Raw genomic sequence first — 25,147 nt, 5'->3', positions numbered from 1 at the left:
CAGTCATTGCTCTGGTATGGCAGTACCAGTGTTGCATAATCTATTGCTATTTGCTGTGTGGTTATTACTTCTTTAATTTTCACCACAGCCAAACCTTAGAGGCGTGCACAAGAGATCACTATAATTTGTTTGTATAATTTGATTACATAATTATATAAAATTTAATGGATTACAATTTGGAAAGTCCATCATATTTTAGATGTATGTTTAACAGGTGTTGGGGAGAGAGTAAAAAATAAGATTCATAGGAAATTTGAAAATAGTAATAATTTTTTACATAGAACTAGTCGTCACCCACCACATCTATTGGCTTCTCCTCCTTATGGAGAATTATTAAGAATATATAGACTATGTAATAATACTGAAGAGCTATATAAGGAAATGTGTATCACAATAAATGTTATTAAGACGAAGCTACCATCTTTTTGATATTAAAGAACCTTTAGTTAAATTGAATAACATGATGTTTAATAATAATAGGAATAAGATTGAACAGAATATTAGTACACTGAGGAAACTGAGGACACTGAGGAAACTCAGAGCTATAATATATAACATTAAGTATCCTGTTTTTTGTTTATTTTGTTCTTTATGTCTTTGTTATTTATAGCACTTTGTGTACTGTGTATTTTTCTAGCTAGTTTCACTGTGTGAGGTATTAACTGGAAATTGTCCACTTTTATTAAGCATCTGTTGGGTTGTTTGTTTCTGATAACTTGTTGCAGTTAAACTCTTTTTTATAGAGGCTACTTTAGCTGTTTAAAACTTTCATTTAAAGGCTCACTGCTGCTTTTCAGCTGTGAGAAACATTTCTGCAGTTTGTTCTAAGTAGTGGGGATATTTGTAGCATTTCCATATTCAGGCTTGTATTTGGGCCTAGTGTTTGTGGAGGCTGTGTGTCTGAGCACATATTCAGGGACATCTTGGTTTAGCCAAAGCCATCAGGCATTTCAGTGAGAGAGAATTGTTTGAGGTCATTGGCTGACTGAGGTCACCTGGACTACAGCTTAGACTAAGCACCTCATTGGTTCTTTTGAGATTTCTTTCTTAAAAGCTGTCTCAGGTTTCAACCTTCTTTTACCTAAGAAGTTCAGTTGTGAAAAAAAAAATATCTGCTTTTACTATATTTGTGTTTCTTCCTACTTTAGTTTGCTTTTGCGTCATCTTAAAAGTACTCAATTGTATTTATTACTGCTTGGTGTAACTCATTCTAAGCCTTTTAGTTTAAGCACTTGGGCTTCAGACCAGTTGTTTTACATTAAGAAGGTTTGTGGTCTGCACTGTAGTGGCAGAACAGGTAGCTTACATCCTTCTAAGTTGGGAACTGCTGATTGAGGGCTCAGTGTCTGTTATTCTAAAAGTGTATTAGTTCTGGTTTAAGCACTTGGGCTTCAGGCCAGTTATTTTACATTAAGAAGGTTCATGGTCTGCACTCTTGTGGGAGGAGAGGCTGGACTCTGCCCTTCTGAGCTGGGAATTTCTGGTTAAAGGCTTATAGTGCCTGCATATTTGAACTGTTTCTGCTTGGTAGTAACTTGATTAAAGTGTAGCTATCATTCTGAGTCTTTTGGATTAAGCACTTAGGCTTCAGACCAGTTGTTTTACATTAGGAAGGTTTGTGGCCTGCACTGTGGTGGTAGGACAGGTAGCTTACATCCTTCTAAGTTGGGAACTGCTGATTGAGGACTCAGTGTCTGTTATTCTAAAAGTGTATTAGTTCTGGTTTAAGCACTTGGGCTTCAGGCCAGTTATTTTACATTAAGAAGGTTCGTGGTCTGCACTCTTGTGGGAGGAGAGGCTGGACTCTGCCCTTCTGAGCTGGGAATTTCTGGTTAAAGGCTTATAGTGCCTGCATATTTGAACTGTTACTTACTGAAATTGGTACACCTGGTTTGCTGTAGCATAGACTAGATCCAGGCCTGCTGAATCTAGCTTTGTTTGTATGCTTGTTGTTTGTTTGCTTGTTATTTCCCTGAAATGCTAATTCCACCTAAAACGCGGCTTTTCAGCACTTCTGTGGATCCCTAGTGATATCTGCCTTGCTTACTGTACTTATTTCCTTGTTTCACTTGAAAGAAAGTTACTGTTTGTCATTTTTGCATTTAAGTTAACTGTAACACATTGCATTTAAGTTACCTGGCACTTGCTCACTAAAGCAATTATATAAGTCAGCACTAAAAAATTAAAAGCACTACACCCTCACAAACTCCCCCTTGAGTACCTTGTTCCCCATTGGCCCTTTTTTTTCAATTATAAAGGAATTCCAAATACTATTCTAGCATGTCCAAAGGTCAGTTGTCAATCTCCTCTCTGGTCCAGCTGGTGAATTTGGGAATCTTGAGGCAATGTTACAACTGCCTCATGTACACAGACAACCCTCTCCTCCTCACAACAAATTCCAACAAATGTGAGAGATGCAACCATACAGCCAAACTGGAGGCTAAGCTCTCTCAACTCAGTACTGGCGTAACCAGTCAGGAGGAGAAGGAAACCACACTCACTACAATTCCAGTCTCACATAGACCTACCACGACAGCAAACCAAACACATAAACACACAAAAACATACTCGGAGGTTCTAAATAAAAATCTGCCTAAGCAGCAGAGACCTCCAAAGCAGACACCCAAGCAACTGCTACCCCAAAACAAAACACGTGCAACACATAGCTCACAAAGCCAGTGTGCCGAACAGTCACAGCCCTTAAGGCTAAACAACACACCTGATACACTTTTAATAGGTTACTCTATCGTCAGGCACACTGACGTCCTACTCACCAGGCTGAACAAGGAGAAGGTCACGGTGAGCTGCCTGTCGGGCGCTAGGATCCGCCACATAACACAAGCACTCAGGTCACTCCAAGGCAAGTACAAATATGACTCAGTCATTGTCCATGCTGATGTGAATGACCTGAGACGTACCTCTCTGGACTACATGAAAAGAGACATAGAGGAGCTCTCTGCGCATGTAGCCCAGGCCGATATGACCCTGACCTTGAGTAGCATCTTACCCTCACCAAGAATGATGCCACAATATGAAGACAAGATGATCGATTTCAACAATTGGCTTAAGTATTGGTGTCATTCAAAGGGGATCCAATGCCTGTCAGCCTGGGATGACATGCTCAACAAGCCACGATGCTTCGCTAGGGACGGCTTGCACCTGTCACCCCTGGGCTTTTGGATATTGGCAAAGGCTCTTGCTACCCCCATAGTGCCTTTTTTAGGCAAGGCTCAAAAGACAAACCCACATCCATAGGTATCACAAGGGATAAGAAACTAAGAGTAATGCTACTCAACGCCAGAAGTCTAAACCTCAAGATGCATGCACTCGAAACTATCCTTAGCATGGAGAACATCGATATCTGTGCAGTAACAGAAACTTGGTTCAAGGCTCCCAAGAGCACCCCAGCACTACCAGGTTATACCTCATACCATGCTTTTCAGCCCCAAAACTTGGACCGAACCACAAAAGGAGGGGGAGTATCAATATTCGTCAAGGATAACCACACCTCCAGGTTGGTGGCACAGCACGAAGCATCAGACTATCCATGTGCAACTAACAGTGGGTAAAACTGCCTTCCAGTTTATAGCCTGCTACAGACCACCCTCCCAAACCCAGGAACCCCACTCTGCCTTCCTGAGAACACTGGAAATTATGAAGGTCTCTCCAAACACCATTATATTGGGTGACTTCAACTACCCAAACATAGACTGGGAGCATTCCTCTAGCTCCAACACCCTAGCCCAAAGGTTCCTAGAATTTATAAACTCAAATGCTATGGAACAACTTGTTACCACTCCCACAAGAGGGGAAAACATACTGGACCTGATCATCACCAACATGGGGACTCTATGCTCCAGACCAGACGTGTATCCCTCACTGGTAAGATCAGACCATAAACTAATCTCATTGGATATTCACATCCCGACCCAACCCCCTGCCCAGAAAACCACAGTGAAAAACTTCTCTAAAGCAAATTTCACACTCCTCAAAACCGAGGTGGAATCCTTCAAAGCCCCTGGGCCTGTGGAAAATATGGCCCAGACCGCAGAATCCTTTATAAATGCATTCTATGAACACCTTCAGGAATGCATGGATCATGCAATCCCAAATAAAACCAAGACCCAATCCTCCAAAGGCAGACGTCCTGTCTGGTGGACCTCAGCCATAAACAAACTATACAATAGAAGGAGGAAGCTACTACATGGTAGAGCAAAATCCCAAAAAGGGAAGGCATCTCTGATCAGTATTAGCAAAAAACTACGGGCACTCATAAAATCGTCTAAGGCCAGCTTTGAGAGAAAAACTGCACAGGACACTAAGGATAATCACAAGGCTTTTTTTAGTTATGTTAGGAACCTGTGTGGGAATTCCCAGATATGCTCAGAATTAGTCCAAAATGACAAAAAATACACCGTACCCACAGACGTTGCCAACATCCTAGCTGACAGGTTCAGCGCAAACTTCTCCCCCCCTCCCCACCAAAAGGGCAAATATCTATCCCAGCAGAGTGCTGCCCCCCTGACATCTCAGATGCTCAGGTAAGAGCCGCCCTCTTCAAAGCAAAAAACACAGCATCGATGGGACCAGACAGTGTCCCGGGTTGTGTCCTACATGAACTCCAAGAAGAGCTAAACCCAAACATAAAACTACTGTTCAATCTCAGCCTTACTACAGGATATGTACCCAAAGAGAGGCATACAGCAACAGTGGTCCTTCTCCACAAAGGTGGTGCCTCAACGGATCCTGGAAACTATCGCCCCATAAGCCTGACTAGCTTGGTCTGCAAAGCTATGGAAAGGATCATCATGGACCTCATAAATAAAGATATTGGGGACCTACAGACATTGGATCCTACCCAGTTCGGCTTTGTTAAGGGCAGATCCTGCCTCTTAAACCTGGTCGATTTCTTTGAAACAGTCACCAAGGCCATTAACGAGGGGAAGGTGGTCCACACAGCCTACCTGGACCTCACAAAAGCCTTCGATACAATACCCCACTCCGGCATTATAGATAAGCTCACCAGCTTAAATATAAACCCTATGTCACTAGATGGGTTGCAAACTGGCTCAAGGACAGAACCCACATGGTTAGAATTGCTGGAGCCATGTCAGACTCCAAACCAGTTACAAGTGACGTCCCACAAGGCTCAGTCCTGGGACCTCTCTTGTTCGGTATATATTTCTCAGAGGTACAGGCCAACACAGAAGGACTGTGGCTGACCAAGTTCGCAGATGACTGCAAATTGGGCGCCATAATCGACTCTCCAGCCGACACAAGCATCCTCCAAAAGGGCCTCATAGAAACAGACAACTGGTGCCAGAGCCATGGCCTCAAGCTAAATGCCAAAAAGTGTATAGTCATCCCTTTTGGCAAAAACAAAGTGCCCACAAATTACCACATAGGTGGTAATCCATTAAGTATAGAAGAAGTAATTAAGGACCTGGGGACCCAAGTTGATAGCAATCTCTCATTTGACAACCACGTGGCCAAAGTGGTTAGAAAAACATTTTATATAGCCCACCTAATCATGAAGGGATTCACATCTAGATCAGGGGAGGTCATAGTGCCTCTTTACTCATCCCTCATCAGGCCCATAATGAGTACAATGCCCCTTTTGGGATGTACCTTACCAGACACCTGCAGCAACTGGAAAGACCCCAAAAGTACCTCACCAAGAGGATCAAAGGGCTCAAACAGATGCCATATGCTGCCCGGTTAAAGAAACTCCAGCTCTACTCAGTGGCATACCGCCTGCTCAGAGGCGATCTGTGCCTGACGTATAAAGCCATGTCCAACCCGGAATTAATGGACATGCTGCACCTCAGAAAATCCAAATCCCATTGAGCTACGTGCTCGAGAGACTTGAACCTCAGCACTGAAATAAATAGGACATGCTGGAGGGACAGATTCATAACCCAGAGGCTCCCTTCACTCTGGAATAAAATCCCAGTCCAGGTTAGGCAGAGTCCCTCATTGACTCTCTTCAAGAGGAATCTTGATGAGTGGATGGGAGATCATAGGTTTACCCCGGGTATGTCACTGTTAGACAGAGGCACAGTATACTAACCTCAAAAAAGGGCATAGCAAAATAAATTTAAAATGGGTGGCGAAACCCAAACACACTCTGGCTAGGCTTATAAATGCCCTAGGGCAGATAGCCTAGTATGAACGTATGAACCTAAGTAGTAACAATTGCTATTACAAGAAAGGAAGGAAGAAAAATTAGCATGTAGGGAAATATATGTAGTTACTTCATATAAAGTTTTTTCAAATGAGGAAGTAAATATTATTAAACATTTTTGCCTTTTTTACTTAAATTCAAACAGTTTAAAAATTCATTATGTGTTCATCCTATTTTTTCATTTTCTAGAGGAAGAAGCATTCAAGAAATAATAGTTCATAGTAAATGTATTAAACCTGTGGATAACTTATCTAAAGAACTAGCAACCAGAGGGACTAGCATTTGCACTAGATGTTCAGTATGCAGTCATGTGGTTGGTTTCTTTAATTATATTAATGGGATTACATTTTATCCTAAAGGACATTATTGTTGTTCCATCACTAATGTAATCTATATTTTGAAGTGTCCTTGCAGTCTTTTTTATGTAGATGAGAAAAAGAGAGCCTTCAAAACTAGACTGCAGGAACACATTAGACATATAAGATCAGGTAAAATTACTAGTCCTGCAGCCATGCACTTTAAAACGTTTCACAACAGTAATCCAGCCTTACTTAAGGCAAGTATTCTGGAGCAGGTTATTTGTGATGTTGACAATTCAAACATTAAAGCTAGGTGACCGTACAAGGAAAGTGTTTAGATTTTAAAATATGGTACTTTAAGCCCTTCTGGGCTAAATGCTGAATACACATGGAAACTCTTAATTTAATCTAATTATTATTTTGATTTGTATTTTTGGTTTAAGTAATAGGTTCATAGGTTCATAGGTTGATACTAGGCTATCTGCCCTAGGGCATTTATAAGCCTAGCCAGAGTGTGTTTGGCTTTCGTCACCCTTTTAGATTAGTTGACTGTGTCTCTGTATAGTAGGTCACAGAAGGTAGCCCTTTTAAGGTTAGTTTACTGTACCTCTGTCAAGCAGGGACACAGAAGAGATGCCAGGGGTAAACTTATGATCTCCCATCCACTCATCAAGATTTCTCTTGAAGGGGGTCAGTGAGGGGCTCTGCCTAACATGGATTGGGATTTTGTTCCAGAGTGAGGGGAGCCTCTGGGATATGAATCTGTCCCTCCAGCATGTCCTATTTATTTCTGTGCTCAGGTTCATGTCCCTGGTGCGTGTAGCTCTAAGGGATTTGGATTTCCTGAGGTGAAGCGTGTCCATTAATTCTGGGATGGACATGGCTTTATACGTCAGACACAGATCGCCTCTGAGTAGGCGGTACGCAACTAAGTAGAGCTGGAGTTTCTTTAGCCGAACTGCATAGGGCATCTGCTTGAGCCCCTTAATCCTCTTGGTGAGGTACTTTTAGGGTCTTTCCAGTTGCTGCAGGTGTCAGGTAAGGTACATCCCAAATGGGGCATTGTATTCAATTATGGGCCTGATAAGTGATGAGTAGAGGGGCACAATGACCTCTCTTGATCTAGATGTGAATGCTTTCATGATAAGGTGGGCTATATAGAAGGTCTTTCTAACCACTTTGGCAATGTGATTGTCAAAGGAGAGATTGCTATCTACTTGGGTCCCCAAGTCCCTAATTACTTCTTCCAGATTAATGGATTACCACCTATGTGGTAATTTGTGGGCACTTTGTTTTTCCCAAAGGGGATGACTATGCACTTTTTGGCATTTAGCTTTAGGCCATGGCTCTGGCACCAGTTATCCATCTCTGTGAGACCCTTTTGGAGGGTGCTTGTGTCAGCCAGAGAGTCGATTACGGCACCCAGTTTGCAGTCATCTGCGAACTTGGTCAGCCATAGTCCACCCGTGTTAGCCTGTACCTCAGAGAAATATATACCGAACAAGAGAGGTCCCAGGACTGAGCCTTGTGGGATGCCACTTGTAACTGGTTTAGAGTCTGACATGGCACCTGCTATTCTGACCATGTGGGTTCTATCCCTGAGCCAGTTTGCAACCCATCTTGTGACATAGGGGTTGATATTTAAGCTGGTGAGCTTATTTATGATGCCCAAGTGGGGTATTGTGTCAAGGCTTTGTGAGGTCCAGGTAGGCTGTGTGGACTACCTTCCCTTCATCTATGGCTTTGGTAACTGTTTCAAAGAAGTCGACCAGGTTCAAGAGGCAAGATCTGCCCTTAACAAAGCCGAATTGTGTAGGATCCAGTGTCTGGAGGTTCCCAATGTCTTTGTTTATGATTTCCATGATGATACGCTCCATAGCTTTGCAGACCAGGCTAGTCAGGCTTATAGGGCGATAGTTTCTGGGGTATGTTGTGGCACCACCTTTGTGGAGTGGGACCACTGTTGCTGTACGCCATTCCTTGGGTACATATCCTGTAGTAAGGCTGAGATTGAACAGTGACTTTATATGAGGGTTTAGTTCTTCTTGGAGCTCGTGTAAGACGCAGCCCGGGGCACCGTCTGGTCCCATTGATGCTGTGTTTTTTGCTTTGGAGAGGGCAGCTCTCACCTGTGCATCTGTGATCACAGGAAGGCTACACTCTGTTGGGATAGACATTTGCTCTTTTAGGGGGGAAGGGGGGAGAAGTTTGCACTGAACCTTTCTGCCAGGATGTTGGCAATGTCTGTGGGTTCAGTGTATTTTTTGTCATTTTGCACTAACTCAGAGCATATCTGGGAGTTGTCTGCCAGGTTTCTGACATAACTAAAGAAGGCCTTGTGATTATCTTTAGTGTCTTGTGCAATTTTTCTTTCGGAGCTGGCCTTAGATGATTTTATGAGGGATCGTAGTATCTTGCTAGTACTGATCAGAGACGCCTTCCCTTTTTGGGATTTTGCTCTATCATGTAGTAGCTTTCTCCTTCTGTTGTATAGCTTATTTATGGCCGGGGTCCACCAGACAGGTCCCCTGCCTTTGGAGGAGTGAGTTTTATTTGGGATAGCATGCTCCATGCATTTCTGTAGGTGTCCTTAGAATGCTTTTGTAATGTTGTGTTTTATTGGATTTAATTTAGTAATTTAACTAAACTGTTTAATTGAATATTTGTTTTTAAATGAGTATACAGTGGATATACAAAGTTTACACACCCCTGTTAATATGCCAGGTTTTTGTGATATAAAAAATAAGACCACAATAAATCATTTCAAAACTTTTCCCACCTTTAATGTTACCTATAACCTGTACAAATTCAATTGAAAAACAAATCTGTTAGGGGAAAAAATATAAAAAATAAAAAGTGTACAATACATTGGTTGCATAAGTGTGCATACCTTTAAACTAATACTTTGTTGTGGGTGCACACCTTTAAACTAATACTTTGTTGAAGCAGATTTTGATTTAATTACAGCATTCAGTCTTCTTGGGTAGGGGTCTATCAGCATGGCACATCCTGACTTGTCAATATTGCCAACTCTTCCTTACAGAAGTGCTCCAAATCTGTCAGGTTACGAGGGCATCTCTTGTGCACAGCCTCTTCAGGTCACCCCACAGATTTAATATTGGATTTATGTCTGGGCTCTGGCTGGGCCATTCCAAAACTTTAATTTTCTTCTGGTGAAGCCATTCTTTTGTTGATTTGGATGTATGCTTGGAGTCATTGTCTTGTTGAAAGGTGAAATTCCTTTTCATCTTCAGCTTTCTAGCAGATGCATGAAGGTTTTGGGTCAAAAGTGACTGGTATTTGGAACTGTCCATAATTCCCGCCACCTTGACTAAAGCCCCAGTTCCAGCTGAAGAAAAGCAACCCCAAAGCATGATACTGTCACCACCATGCTTCATTGTGGAGATGGTATTCTTTTGGTGATGCAAAGTATTGTTTTTGCGCCAAATGTACCTTTTGGAATTGTGGCCAAAAAGTTCAACCTTGGTCTCATCAGCCATAACACATTTTCCCACATGCTTTTTGGAGACGATGTACTGTTTTACAAATTTTAGCCAGGCCTGGATCTTCATCTGTGTAAGAAAAGGCTTCCGTCTTGCAACCCTATCCCATAGTCCAGACATATGGAGGATATGGGAGATTGTTGTCACATGTAGTACACAACCAGTACGTGCCAGAAATTCCTGCAACGTTGCTGTAGGTTTCTTGGCAGCCTCCCTGACCAGTTTTCATCTTGCCTTTTCATCAATTTTGGAGGGACGTCCAGTTCTTTGCAATGTCACTGTTGTCCCATATTTTCTCCACTTTTTGATGACTGCCTTCACTGTGTTCCATGGTATATCCAATGCTGTGGACATTTTTTGTACCCTTCTCCTGACTGATATCTTTCAAAAATGACATCCCTTTGATGCTTTGTAAGCTCTCTGCGAACCATGGCTTTTGCTGTAGCAGGCAACTGAGTAAATGTCAGGAAAATCCTACTAGGACAGCTGAACTTTATTTGGGGTGAATCAGAGTTTCTTTAATTGATGGCAAGTGTGTACCCAAGAAGACTGAATGCTGTAATGAAATCAAAAGGTGCTTCAACAAAGTATTTGTTTAAGGGTGTGCACACACAACAAAGTATTAGTTTAATGGTGTGCACACTTATGCAACCAGAGTATTGTATGTTTTTTTTTATATATTTTTCCCCCAACAGATTTGCTTGTTTTCAATTGAATTGTACAGGTTATAGGTCACATTAAAGGTGGGAAAAGTTTTGAAATGATTTATTGTGGTCTCATTTTTTTTATATCACAAAAACCTGGCATTTTAACAGGGGTGTGTAAACTTTTTATATCCACTGTATATAGGACTGTGGTAAATATTCTACTTTGTACTCATGGAAGGCATTGGTTGCCGAAGCGCTAGAGAGAAGTTTTAATAAACCCTTGCTTCTTATGGTCTGTTGATTTTTTCGGCATTGGCTATATCTTGCGGTATAGTTTTTTTCTTCTAGGTTGTTTTTTATCACTATAATTTGTGGTTGGGCTGGGGACAGTGTAGTAATTTTTTCATTTACTTTTCTCACAGATCTCAGAGGTGTACAAAGTTACTATAGCTCGTACATGGGGAGTGTATTGTCTAGGAGCAACTAAGTAGAGTACGTTACTGTAATTATTTTTTCCCCACTTTCCTCACAATCACACAACAAATGTACACAGATGGCTGCCTCTGGGGATTAGGGGTGAGGACTGCGGAAGCATGCTATGTATATGTATGTCAGCAGTCGCTTGAAATGCATGACTGACAATTTGAACCTCAGCTTTCATACCAATCTAAGACCAGAGGGTGCATAGGCCAACTGATGTTTTTGGGAAGTTAGGGAGGCAGGCAGTATTTCCAAGTAGGACATGTGTATCCTCACAACAATTGTCTTTTTTAGTTTACTGTGAACTATTATTTTGTCAGCTATGAACATTAAGCCTTGGGCACAACTTATGTCTTCCTTGAAAGAAAAAAATAAATAAATACGACTGAAATTATTTTCTTACTTATGACTATTGTTTAGGCCACAGTTGGATTAAAAAGTTGGGAAATGCTCTAAGATGCAACCCAGAGGATCTACAACCCCTATGACATCTGGGGGGACCGGCTTAATTGAATTATTTCTTAAATGGTTACTACTGTGCTGTCTTGGTCAGGAAAGGTGTGCTGAAAGAATGCAAGGGAAAATAAACCTGAAAAGAAACAGTGAATTTCTTTCCTAACACTAGGAAAGACTGCAATCCAAATTGTAGCTTGCTACAGATCCCCCACCATGCCCCAAGATTCTCACTACACCTTTCTAAACATAGTGGAAAATATTAAGATACAGCCAAACACCCTAATACTTGGTGATTTCAACTACCCTGCCATTAACTGGAAAAACTACTCGTGTACCAACACCTTTACCCAACGGTTCTTGGAATTCATAAATTCCACTGACCTGGATCAACTAATCCTTAGTCCCACCAGGGGCTCCAATATCCTAGACCTGATCATTACCAACATGGGAAATCGATGCTCCACACCTATGGTCACACTCTCGTTGGTCAAGTCTGACCATAAGCTAATCACCCTTGACATCCACATCCCACCCCCACCCCCCAGTAAGGAAACCTCCATAAAAAACTTCTCCAAAGCCAGCTTCATGCTACTCAAGTCAGAAGTGACGAACTTCATGACACCCATGCAGACGGGAACTGAACGTTTGACTGCTGAATCCTACACTAAGGCACTGTATGAGCACATCCACCCGTGCATGAATCATGCCATCCCCAATAGAACCAAGACGCTCTCCTCCAAAAAACGAAGCCAATCTGGTGGTCCCTTGCCATAAACAAACTTTACAACAAAAGGAAGAAACTGTTGCAGAAAAGAGGAAAATGCCAGGATGCAAAAAACTCCCTTACCAGCCTCAGTAAGAAGCTGAGATCCCTCATAAAATCCTCCAAAGCTAGTTACAAAAATAAAATTGCCAAAGATTCCAAAGACAACCACAAGGTATTCCATAGCTATGTCAAGAATCTAAATGGCAATGCTCAGATCTGCTCTGAGCTACAACAGAATGGCATTAAATATATTGATCCCAAGGATATTGCCAATATCCTGGCAGATTGATTCAGTGCAAACTTCACCCCCCTCTCACCCCCTAAAGGGCCCATCTCAGTACCGAAAGATTGGCAAATTCCGGTAATAATGACCACACAGGTAAAAAACCCACTCTCCAAAGATAAGAATACAGCATTCATGGGACCAGATGACATCCCATGCTGTGTACTACATGAACTACAAAATGAACTGGCACCTCACCTAAGTGTCATGTTTAATCATAGCCTTACCTCAGGCTTCATGCCCACTGAGTGGCGCATGGCTACATTTATCCCAGTCCACAAGGGGGAGACACCTTGAATCCCGGGAACTACCATCCCATCAGTCTGACGAGCCTGATCTGCAAGGCCATGGAATGTATTATTATGGAACTTATAAACAAAGACAATGGCAACCTTCAAACACTGGACTCCACACAGTTTGGGTTCGTGAAGGGCCGATCTTGTCTCCTGAACCTGACTGACTTCTTCGAACTAGTCTCCAGAGCCATGGACAAGGGTAAGGTGGTCCACACAGCCTATCTGGACTTTGCCAAAGCCTTCAACACCATCCCCCACTCTGGAATCTTAGATAAACTTACTAAGCTGGACATTAATCCCTACGTCACTCAATGGGTTGCCAACTGGCTTACTGACAGAACCCACACTGTAAAAGTAGCTGACTCCAAATCCAGCTCCAGACAAGTGACAAGTGGAGTACCTCAGGGTTCAGTCCTGGGACCGCTCTTGTTTGGCATTTACTTCTCTGAAGTGCAGGCCAACACTAAGGGACTCTGGCTAACAAAGTTCACAGATGACTGCAAACTGGGAGCCATTATTGAATTCCCAAATGATGTGGATATTTTACAAAAGGGCCTTACAGAAACAGATGCTTGGTGCCAGAGCCATGGGCTCAAGCTCAATGCCAAGAAATGTATAGTTATTCCCTTTCGGAAAAAACATGTACCCGTGAGTTGCCACATAGGTGGCAGTACACTAAATACTGAACATTTGATAAGAGACTTAGGGACACAGGTGGACAGTGGTCTCACCTTCGATAACCACATTGCCACAACAGTCAGGAAATCCTTCTATTCAGCACACCTCATCACTAAGGGCTTTTCAGCCAGAAAAAAGGAGGTCATTGTCCCATTGTACTCATCCCTTATTAGACCCATTATAGAATACAAATCCCCGTTTGGTATGTACTTCTCAAGACATCTGCAACAACTGGAAACACCACAGAAATACCTCACTAAAAGAATCACAGGCCTAAAGCAGATACCCTATGCTGACCATCTAAAAAAACTCCACCTATACTCTGTCGCATATCGTCTACTCAGAGGCGATCTCTGCTTAACATACAAGGCCATGTCAAACCCAGAGCTGTTGGACATGCTACACTTAAAGAAATCCCAATCCCTCAGAAACACACGCTCAAGACATCTAAACCTTGTCATCACAATGAACAAAACATGCTGGAGGGATAGGTTCCTGACCCAGAGACTCCCCAGACTCTGGAATAGACTGCCCATACATGTCAAGCAGAGCGCCTCTTTGGCCTTCTTCAAAAGGAACCTTGATAACTGGATGGGAGATAGGAAATTTCACCCTGGGGATCATGTCAGTCACCCTGTTAGACAGGGGTCCAGGGAAGTAAATACTGTGGGAAGAAATAGCCAGGGAATTGTTATGGCTAGACTTGTATAGGCCCTAGGGCCAATAGCCTAGTACCAACCTATGAATCTATGAACCTTAACCATAATTTCTGTTCAAGCCATCACTGGATGAAAAAGTTGTGTAAAAAAAAAACAAATAAAATGCACTTCAGACTGTGACCCCCGTGCCCTGGCCCAATAATCAAGAAGCCTCAATCCTCACAGCTAACACCAGAGGGGGTGTCTCATATATGAGGAAAGGATAACAAACACACACAGTAAAGTGCAATTTCCCTTAAGAGCGCACATAGATCACAGTCAGTCTGGGGCTGGTCGCTCACTTGCTCCCCAGGTCCCAAATAAGACTCCCCACTGGCACAGCTATAGAGTCCAGATCTCAGCCTAGCTGGGCAAGCTAAAAGCTCCAGCACCCTCTCTATCCAAAAGTGCTTCATGTTCCTACCCAAGTAGCTGACACACACACACTTTGAGATAAGAGTTTACACAACCACACAGACACTTCTGGGGAAGGCTGGCACAGGTTCTCTAGCTGTGCCCCCTTTTACCCAGACTAAACGTTCTAATTCCTAGCTATTGCTACAAGAAAACACACTTCTAAAATAACTTACTTACATAGAGCAACAGGCAGTGTTGTGAGATGGATAATCAGACAAAAATGTTTAATAATCTCTGGTTCTCAGTTTAAATTGAAACTCCAGTTCTGCTAAACATTACGTCATCTTTTACACCATCCTGGTGTTCCCAGGCTGACAGAAACTGCATTTACATTATTTTACACTTAGAGCATTGTTTTAAGTTCAACTTTCATATTTACAAATGATAGAATTATCTGCACAATTCTATCTGGCTAGGCTGGCAGCCTTCACCCATCTCTATCAGTCTTCACACAGACCATATAGAAAATTATGGCTTCCTGAAATGAAAAGAAGAGTAAGGAGAAATGTGTGAAAAGGAAAAATGAAGTAATTTGCAGGGTATGGGGAGCCCAAGATTAGAGGAAACTGGGGTAGTAATGGAGGATGTGTTGCGGGGCTGAAACAGTAGGGACTGCCGAGGGCACCATTTCAGCTAAGTTCAGTCTGTACATAGAGCTACTGCAATGTATAATTGTTGCAACTAAATACCAATAACTGTAAATGCCTCTTTGTGAACTGGGCAAGCATAGTGTGGTACATAGGCTTGTTGTAAAGTAACCGCAATGTAGCTACAGGTCAGTCTGTGCATATTACTTCTAAAGGTTTGCAGCATGAGCTAAAAGGTTGATTAGGAGGGGTGGCAGTGACAGGATGATACTTAGAATGGAAGTGCCTTGAGGGCCCTCAACTTGACATTTGCTGGATGCCCTCAAAATGTTACCATTGGCTCTGACTGTGATTGAGACAACTGTCCACTTAAAGTCCATATTTATGTTGTACATTCAATGGTTCCCCATCTTTTATAAAGACATTGGTTGAGCTGCCTGCATAAACCATTTCAGTTAAAACTTGTTAGGAGGAAATTTTGAAACTGAGGCAATATGACTTTAGATGTTTAATACAATTCCATGGGCTTGTTAAGCTTGCCACATGCCTTTCTGCAGTGTGGTTCCTCCCTGTACCCTGTTACTCTCAATCTGCAAGGACTACTGTTATTTCACCCAGCTGTATTACACTTCTAGGTCTGGGTCACTGGACCAGAGCGTGTCAGAAATCATAGCTCCCTTAAGTGTACCTGCCAAAAAAAGGTGAAATAAACTGGAAAGCTGCCACTGTTATTAGCAGATGCTGGTTACCACAGATATGACTGTAAAAACACTTGCCCAGGCTCTAGGTCAGCAATGTCTCCTAAGTCCACCCTACTTACTGAGACCAGCAGCCCTTTGAAGCCCCAGACTCTATTAAGGCAATGGAAAACTACCTCCCCTCCAACAGCATGCAATTTCTACCCACTCCTCACAATAAGTGATCATTCCTTTGCCTCACTACCAGCTCCAGCAAGTCCAAGCTCCTTACTGAACATGAGTCACCTGGGGTCACAGCAAGGGCTTTAACTATGTCAGTAGCGATAGCTTTAGATGGCTCTTTATCCTCTTTTAACTATATCCAATGTCTACATGCATGCAACTCTCTGCTGGATAATCCAAAGATTAGATATTTGTTATGTTACCAGCTTTAGGGAACATTTTTGACTTTTTGCTTTTGCCTTTCCACCACCTCCACTGAGGGTCAGCTCTCTTCCCCATTACCCAGCTGGGCCACTCATTCCCTGTGGCTGCCAGGAACAAAGGTTGTATTAACTGGAGAAATACTCATACTGCAGACTGATGGGTTTTGAGCCCTAATCATACATGCTAATTCCATGCTCACTTGGGCATCTGAACTTGTGAGGCAAATGTCCCCAACACTGTGGTTATGCACCTGTCTTGGGGTCCCGCCCTGCAGGTGTGTAATCTAACCCTATGAGACAATCATCTGCCTCCATGGTGGCATATCATCTCCTCTGTTGTCCTCTCCCCATCTGACTCAATATGGATTGCGGCAGGCTGTTCAGTGTACAGTGCAATGGAAAAGTATTTGCCCCCTTCCTGATTTCTTATTTTTTTTCATGTTTGTCACACTTAAATGTTTCAGATCATCAAACAAATATAAATTTTAGACAAAGATAGCCCAAGTAAACACAAAATGCAGTTTTTGAGTGATGATTTTATTTATTAAGGGAAAAGAAATTCAAACCTACATTGCCCTATGTGAAAAAGTAATTGCCCCCTAAACCTAATAACTGGTTGTGCCACCCTTAGCAGCAATAGCATCAATCAAGCGTTTGTGACAATTGGCAATGAGTCTTTCACATCGCTGCTGAGGACTTTTGGCCCACTCTTCTTTGCAGAATTGTTTTAATTCAGCCATATTGGAGGGTTTCCGAGCATGAACCTCCTTTTTAAGGTCATGCCACAGCATCTCAATTGGATTCAAGTCTGGACTTTAACTAGGCCACTCCAAAACCTTCATTTTGTTTTTTTTGAGCTATTCAGAGGTGGACTTGCTGGTGTGTTTCGTATCATTGTCCTGCTGCAGAACCCAAGTGGGCTTCAGCTTGAGGTCACGAACTGATGGTAGGACATTCTCCTTCAGGAATTTTTTGGTAGACAGCAGAATTCATGGTTCCATCAATCACTGCAAATCGTCCAAGTCCAGAAGCAGCAAAGCAGTCCCAGACCATCACACTACCACCACCATGTTTGACTGTTGGCATGATGATAAAGTGCGATAGCCATTTCTGTGCCTTTAAAATGTTTTTTTTTGTATCTGCTTTATTTTCTGAACAAAAAAAATATACTTGTCTCCCTCCTTTCTGAACTAGTATAGTCCAGTTTTCAGGTTATTACTGAATTCAGGGCTGTGTTACAAGTTTCTGTGTTGCCCATACCTTACTTGGATAGAAGGAAGTTTCTCTGTTCACCTGTGAGAGAGGGGAGCTTTGAGCAACCTATCTGTTCCTGGAGGAGTGGTTTCAGCCCAGACGTTAGTAATTTATTGGCCATTTTGGGCTAATTTCTCTCTCTTTCATTTCCCTGCTATAAAAACCGCATTTGCGCGCCGGTTAGCTAGGGTTAAACTATCTCCACGAAGTGTATTCTTCAATTTTTCCCTTGGAACTAGACAAACTTTCAACTTAAGCACTCAAACCATTCATTTCACAGCCCAGCACTTGCTCAAAACTCATAGCAAGCACTAATTAATCCTAGCACAAGACCCCCCTGTACTGTCCAGAAGGACAAGGCTCTCTATTCGTCCTTACCAGCCAATCAATAAAACAGCTCACTTTACCTATTCAGGCATGTCCAAAGGGCAGTTTCAGGTGTACTCTCCAGTCCAACTGGTGAATCTGGGCATTTTGAGGCAATGTTACAACTGCCTCATGTACATAGACAACCTTCTCCTCCTACCACCAAACACTAATATATGTGAGAGATGCAATTATACAGCCAAACTGGAGGCAAAGCTCTCTCAACCCAAGACTGGAACTGACAGTCAAGAGGAGAAGGGAAATACTTGCAACACACCACCAGTCTCACATAGACCTACTAAACCAACACCAGCAAATAACACACATAAATACATGAAAACATACTTGGAGGCTCTAAATAAAAATCTGCAAAAGCAACACAGACCTCCAATGCAGACATCCAAGCAACCGCCGCACCCCTTCACAAACCATGAAACACATACTTCACATAATCAGTGTGCCACGCAATCACAGCCCTTAAGGCAAAATAACATACCCAACACACTAGTAATAGGCGACTCTATAGTCAGGCACACTGATGTCCCACTAACTAGGCTGGGCAAGGAGAAGGTTACAGTTAGCTGCCGGTCGGGCGCCAGGAACCGCCACATAACACAAGCACTCAGGTCTCCCCAGAACAAGTACAAATACGACTCTGTCATTGTCCATGTTGGTGTGAATGACCCGAGACATACCTCCCTGGACTACATGAAGAGAGACATGGAAGAGCTCTCTGATCACATAACCCAGGCTGGTATGACCCTGACCCTGAGTAGCATCCTGCCCTCACCAAGAATGATGCCACAGTATAAAGAAAAAAATTATCAATTTTAACAATTGGCTAAGTTTCTGGTGTCATTCAAAGGGGATCCAGTATCTGTCCACCTGGGATGACATGCTCGACAAGCCACGTTGCTTCGCAAGAGATGGCTTGCACCTGTCGCCCTTAGGCTTTCCAATACTGGCCAAGGATTTTGCCGCCCCCATAGTGCCTTTTTAGGCAAGGCTCAAAAGACAAACCCACCACCGTAAATAGCACAAGTAACCAAAAACTGAGGGTAATGCTACTCAACATCAGAAGTCTTAACCTCAAAATGCATGCACTTGAGGCACTCCTCAGTATGGAGAATATCGATATCTGTGCAGTAACAGAAACCTGGTTTAAGGCTCCAGAGAGCACCTCAGCACTACCAGGCTATAACTCATACCATACTTTTTGGCCACAGAACATGGACCGAAACACAAAAGGTGGGGTTGTATCCATATTCATTAAGGATACACACACCTCCAGGTTAGTGACAAAGCATGATGCCTCAGAGATCATCTATGTGCCTCAGCACTACCAGGCTATAACTCATACCATACTTTTTGGCCACAGAACATGGACCGAAACACAAAAGGTGGGGGTGTATCCATATTCATTAAGGATACACACACCTCCAGGTTAGTGACAAAGCATGATGCCTCAGAGATCATCCATGTGCAAATAACAAAGGGCAAAACTGCAATTCAAATTGTAGCTTGCTATAGATCACCCATCATGACCCAGGACCCCCATTCCACGTTTCTGGAGACACTGGAAAATATGAAGGCCCTACCAAACGCCCTAATATTGGGTGATTTCAATTACCCAAACATTAACTGGGAGAATTACTCAAGTCCCAACGCTTCCTAGAATTTATAAACTTGAATGCCCTGCTTCAACTGCTCAACACCCCCACCAGAGGTGACAACATATTGGACCTGGTCATCACCAACATGGGTGACCAGTGTTCCACACCGGAGGTCAACCCCTCACTGGTTAGATCAGACCATAGACTAATCACTCTGGATATCCACATTCCTCCCCCCACCCCCAATCAAGGAAACCACCGGGAAAAACTTTTCAAAAGCAAACTTCACATTACTTAAGACCAAGGTGGAAAGGTTCACAGCCCACATGCTAAAGGACGACGCTGTCCAAGCTGCTGAATCCCTTACAAAGGCACTATATGAGCACCTGCAAGAATGCATGGATCATGCTATCCTAAGCAAAACCAAGACTCACTCCTCCAAGAAAAGGAAACCAGTCTGGTGGATCCCTGCCATAAACAAGCTATACAACAGAAGAAGGAAACTAGTACAGAAAAGAGTAAAATCCCAAGAAGGAAAGACATCCCTGATCAGTATCAGCAAGAAACTACATTCCCTCATACAATCATCCAAGGCTAGCTTCGAAAGAAAGATTGCCAAGGACACCAAAGATAACCACAAAGCATTCTTTAGCTATGTCAAGAACCTAAGTGGAAACTCTCAGATCTGCTCTGAGTTAGTGCAGAATGGCACAAAATGCACAGAACCAACTGATATTGCCAACATTCTGGCAGACAGGTTTAGTGCAAACTTCATCCCCTCTCACCCCCTAAAGGGCCCATAATCATACCAGAAGAATGTAGATCCCCGGTAATCACTGACACACAGGTTAAAACAGCCCTACCAAAGCCAAAAACACAGCTTCAATAGGACCGGACAGTGTCTCAGGCTGTGTCTTACACAAGCTCCAAAATGAACTAACCCCTCACCTAAATACACTGTTCAAACTCAGCCTCTCTACAGGCTACGTACCCATAGAGTGGCGCACAGCAACAGTTATCCCACTCCACAAAGGTGGAGCCACAACACACCCCGGGAACTATCACCCTATAGGCCTGACTAGCCTGGTCTGCAAGGCTATGGAGCGCATCATCGTGGAACTCATTAAAAGAGACACTGGGAACCTCCAAACATTGGACCCTACCTAGGTTGGCTTTGTAAGGGCAGATCATGCCTCCTAAACCTGGTGGACTTCTTTTAGACAGTTACCAAGGCTTTGGACAAGGGAAAGGAGGTCCACACAGCCTACTTAGACCTCACAAAGGCTTTCAACACCATTCCCCATTCTGGTATTATAGACAAGCTCACCAGCCTGAACATAAACCCCACGTCATGAGATGGGTTGCGAATTTGCTCATGGATAGAACACACATGGTGAGAGTTGCAGGCTCTAGGTCCGACTCTAAACTGGTTAGAAGTCCATCCTCCAGGGCTCAGTCCTGGGACCCCTCCTGTTCGGTATATACTTCTCAGAGGTACAGGCAAGTACAGGAGGATTATGGCTGACCAAGTTCGCAGACAACTGCAAACTGGGGGCCATAATTGACTCTCCGGCTGATACAGACATCCTCCAGAAGGGTCTCACCGAGACAGATACCTGGTGCCAAAATCATGGCCTCAAGCTAAATGCCAAAAAGTATGCAGTCAACCCCTTTGGAAAAATAAAGTACCCGCGAACTGCCACATATGTGGTAGTCCCCTAAATACAGAAAATGTAATAAGGGATCTGGGGACCCAAGCAGATAGTAATCTCTCCTTTGATAATCATACTGCCAAGGTGGTTAGAAAATCCTTCTATGTGGCCCACCTAATCACAAAAGGGTTCGCATCTAGAACAAAAGAGGTTACTGTGCCCCTCTACTCATCACTCATCAGACCCATCATAGAGTACAACGTCCCCATTTCGGATGTACCTTACAAGACACCTGCAACAGCTGGAAACACCACAGAAGTACCTCACCAAGAGGATTACTGACCTCAAATAGATGCCCTATACAGCCCAACTGAAGAAACTCCAGCTGTACTCAGTTGCATACCACTTACTCAGAGGTAATCTCTGCCTGACATACAAGGCCATGTCCAACCCAGAATTGATGGACATGCTCCACTAAAAAAAAACAAATCCCCGAGAGCCACACGCTCTAGGGATCTAAACCTCACCACAACACAACAATAAATAGGAAGGGCTGGAGGGATAGATTCCTGTCCCAGAGACTCCCCATGCTTTGGAACAGGATTCCAATCTACATTAGGCAGAGCCCCTCACTAACACTCTTCAAGAGAAACCTTGACAAGTGGATGGGAAACAGAAAATTTACCCCGGTTATCACTGCAGTGGCTCTGTTGGACAGAGGCACAGGGAACTAATCTAAGGGGGCGGCGAAAGCCAACACATTCTGGCTGGGCTGATAGATACCCTCGGGCAGATAGCCTAGTACTTACCTATGAATTTATGTTATTTTTCTGAAATGCTGTTACTTTTACGCTAGATGTAATTGGATGCACACCTCCCAAAAAGTTCAACTTTTGTTTCGTCAGTCCACAGAATATTTACCCAAAAGTCTTGGGGATCATCAAGATGTTTTTTGGCAAAAGTGAGACGAGCCTTTGTTCTTTTTGGTCAGCTGTGGTTTTCATCTTGGAACTCTGCCATTTTTGCCCAGTCTCTTTCTTATGGTTGAGTTATGAACATTGACCTTAACTGAGGCAAGTGAGGCCTGCAGTTCTTTAGGTGTTGTTCTGTGTCCTTTTGTGACCTCTTGGCTGTAGTCACTGCGCTCTTGGCGTACTTTTTGTAGGCCAGCCATTCTTGGGAAGGTTCACCACTGTTCCATGTTTTCTCCATTTGTGGATAATGGCTCTCACCGTGGTTCGCTGGAGTCCCAAAGCTTTCGAAGTGGTTTTGTAACCTTTTCCAGACTGATAGATGTCAATTACTTTGTTTCTCATCTATTCCGGAATTTCTTTAGATCGTGGCATGATGTCTTCATTTTTAGGATCTTTTGGCCTACTTCATTTTGTCAGATTCTATTTAAGAGATTTCTTAATTCAACAAGTCTGGCAGTAATCAGGCCTGGGTGTGGCTAGTGAAATTGTGCATAACCACAGTTACTTCATGATTTAACAAGGGAGGGCAATTACTTCTTCACATAGGACCATGTAAGTTTGGATATTGTGTTTACTTGGGTTATCTTTGTCTAATATTTAAATTTGTTTGATGATCTCAAACATTTAAGTGCGACAAACATGTAAAGAAATCAGGAAGGGGGCAAATACTTTTTCATTGCACTGTGGGCAGACAGCCCTCATTTAAGTTAGATTTATTTAGCAGCTTGTGATTGAATACCCATGAGAACTATGGTCCGGGGAATACGACTCACTCGCATCACTTTCACTGTTAACAAACCTGAATAAATGAAAACGTATGTAGGAAGTAAATACCATTCGTAAACAGTACAGTACAACTTGCTCTGCCTTGTCTGACAATGTAATGTTCTGCCTTAATAGCACATCATTTCTATTATTTTTCAGCTCTTTAAATTACTGATGGCGTTTTGGGGTCAATTACCACGCAAATTGTGATTAAGTTGGTAGTTTATTTATTTTACACATCCACATGGCGACTACAATCCTAATTATAGGTACATATTCACATTGTTATTACTGGCCCTTTAAGTTGACGCAAATATTGCTGCAGTTAGTCAAAGAAGGAGCTCGAGCCTCCTCCGCAAACAGCGAGTCATAACCCCTTTATTATCGCTGTTTCTCGATTTATGTTAAGCCGTTTGAGGTTCCAACACTCACTCAAAATCTGTGTGGTATTTTTCCCCTTAAAATGAATATCTGTTAGTCTGGTGTTTTGCCACGTGACACACACGTCCTAAGCAAAGAAAAGTCTGCGAAACTTTTATCCAATAGACGCAAATGTCCCGTGACGTATGCTGTCCAGGGTTGGTTATTGCCTTTCGCCCGATGGTTGCTGGGGTAGCTGTAATATATTAGGGGGTTAATTTTATTTTGGAGGGACTATTAAGCGTGAGTACTACAGGTTAATGCTTTTGTCATCTGAATATTTTCAATCTCTTTGTTATTGCAGAATCATGCTTCTCATGAACTACTCCGTAACTTACATTTAGAGAGTTGCTTATTCAACCTTATATTTTGGTCACGTGGAATTGTTTTCCTTCCCGTACTATAAGACCACATTACTCAGTACCATGCTGTGTTTGTGTTATAGAAGGCAGTGACATATTGTATGACCTTCATTATATTAAACATGTATTAAAATATTTCAGTTAAATATGAGGAGTTTGCTAAAACCAATACAACGGTTATTCTCCTGTGGAGCTACCGTGTTGTCTTCTTTGTACAGGCAGAGATGCGTACGCAAATGGATGAATACATCTTTTTCCAGCTTATCATTAAATGATTCTAGTTTCATCTTAAGTACTAGAATGTGTAAACCAGCAGTTTTTCTACCAGTTGCAGTCAATCACATATTGTTTCCTACAACATATGGACCGGTTTCTGGCTCTAGTAACAACTTGCAGGTAGATGAAGTCAAGGAGCAGGCACTGGAATCCGTAGATGAAAATGCAGGTAGGTGAACGTTCATCCGTTTGCCTGTTTTGCATTTGTTTACAAGGTTGATGAAATTTGCAGCCACTATCTGGACAACTTAAAGTGTCTGTTTATGCGTTTATTAACCAATCGTTTAATGTGGGGCATCCCGTGGTAGGTATGAAGAAAGCGACAATGAAAGCTATTGAAAGAGCAAAACTAAAGTTGAAACATTTTTTTTTTTTTTTTTAAGTTGAAACATTTCTGATAACGACGTGCTAGGTAAAAATGCAGTGGTATATTACAGAGGTATGTTGATGTATGCATTTTCTATAATACAGTTGTATACAAGTGCTAGCTAACATGGCAAACTTTCCAAACAAGCAACGTTTGTATAACTGTCTGAAAAAGTATTATTTTGTAAGTTGTTGCCATATTTCTTGTCTTGTGCTTTAGTCATACTGTTGTTTCTTCTGCTAATTTGCAACGGTGATACACTATTTTATAACTGCTCGATCTAATTTTAAGCGTCATTGTTTGAACCTACAAGGCTGAGAAGTAAATTAAAACTATAGTAGAGAACACTATAACACTACGTGTTTATAGGTAAACTGTATGTAGAAAGATAAACTGAACATCGCTATAATTTTAGAATTCTGTAATGGTGGGCAAGTAAATTGAACGTCACTTTAGTACAAAACAACATAACACTACATTCAGATTACTGATTTACCTCGTAGAAGAGGAAGGTGAATTTCTACATGTGTAGTGGTATTCACATGGTAACCTTTCTTACCAGAATATTTACCCGCCCGTCCCCTCCTCTCCCCCTGGAAATTTTAGCCTTTCGACTGTGTGCTTGTCTGAGTGATTGGTGGGGGGGATAGTACCTCAAAATTGCTTTTTTACTGTGTTGGG

The 25,147-nt window shown here is 42.5% G+C and overlaps 1 protein-coding gene across 1 annotated transcript in view; it reads left to right on the top strand.

Annotated features, from left to right (window-relative positions):
* Positions 1–23,648: 23,648 nt before the first annotated feature.
* The window catches only part of MALSU1 (mitochondrial assembly of ribosomal large subunit 1), a 45,241-nt gene continuing 43,742 nt past the window's right edge, over positions 23,649–25,147 (top strand). The window contains exon 1 of the mRNA XM_044064619.1: positions 23,649–24,268. Within this exon, the coding sequence (XP_043920554.1) occupies positions 23,971–24,268 (298 nt within the window). The 5' untranslated portion in view covers positions 23,649–23,970. The remainder of the gene's footprint in view (positions 24,269–25,147) is intronic.

Source organism: Protopterus annectens, chromosome 3.part0 (genome assembly GCF_019279795.1).
Source record: "Protopterus annectens isolate FY-2018-M chromosome 3.part0, PAN1.0, whole genome shotgun sequence".
Lineage (NCBI taxonomy): Eukaryota > Metazoa > Chordata > Ceratodontiformes > Protopteridae > Protopterus > Protopterus annectens.
Note: the sequence above shows the minus strand (reverse complement) of the source record. Positions and strands in the feature narration are given on the sequence as shown.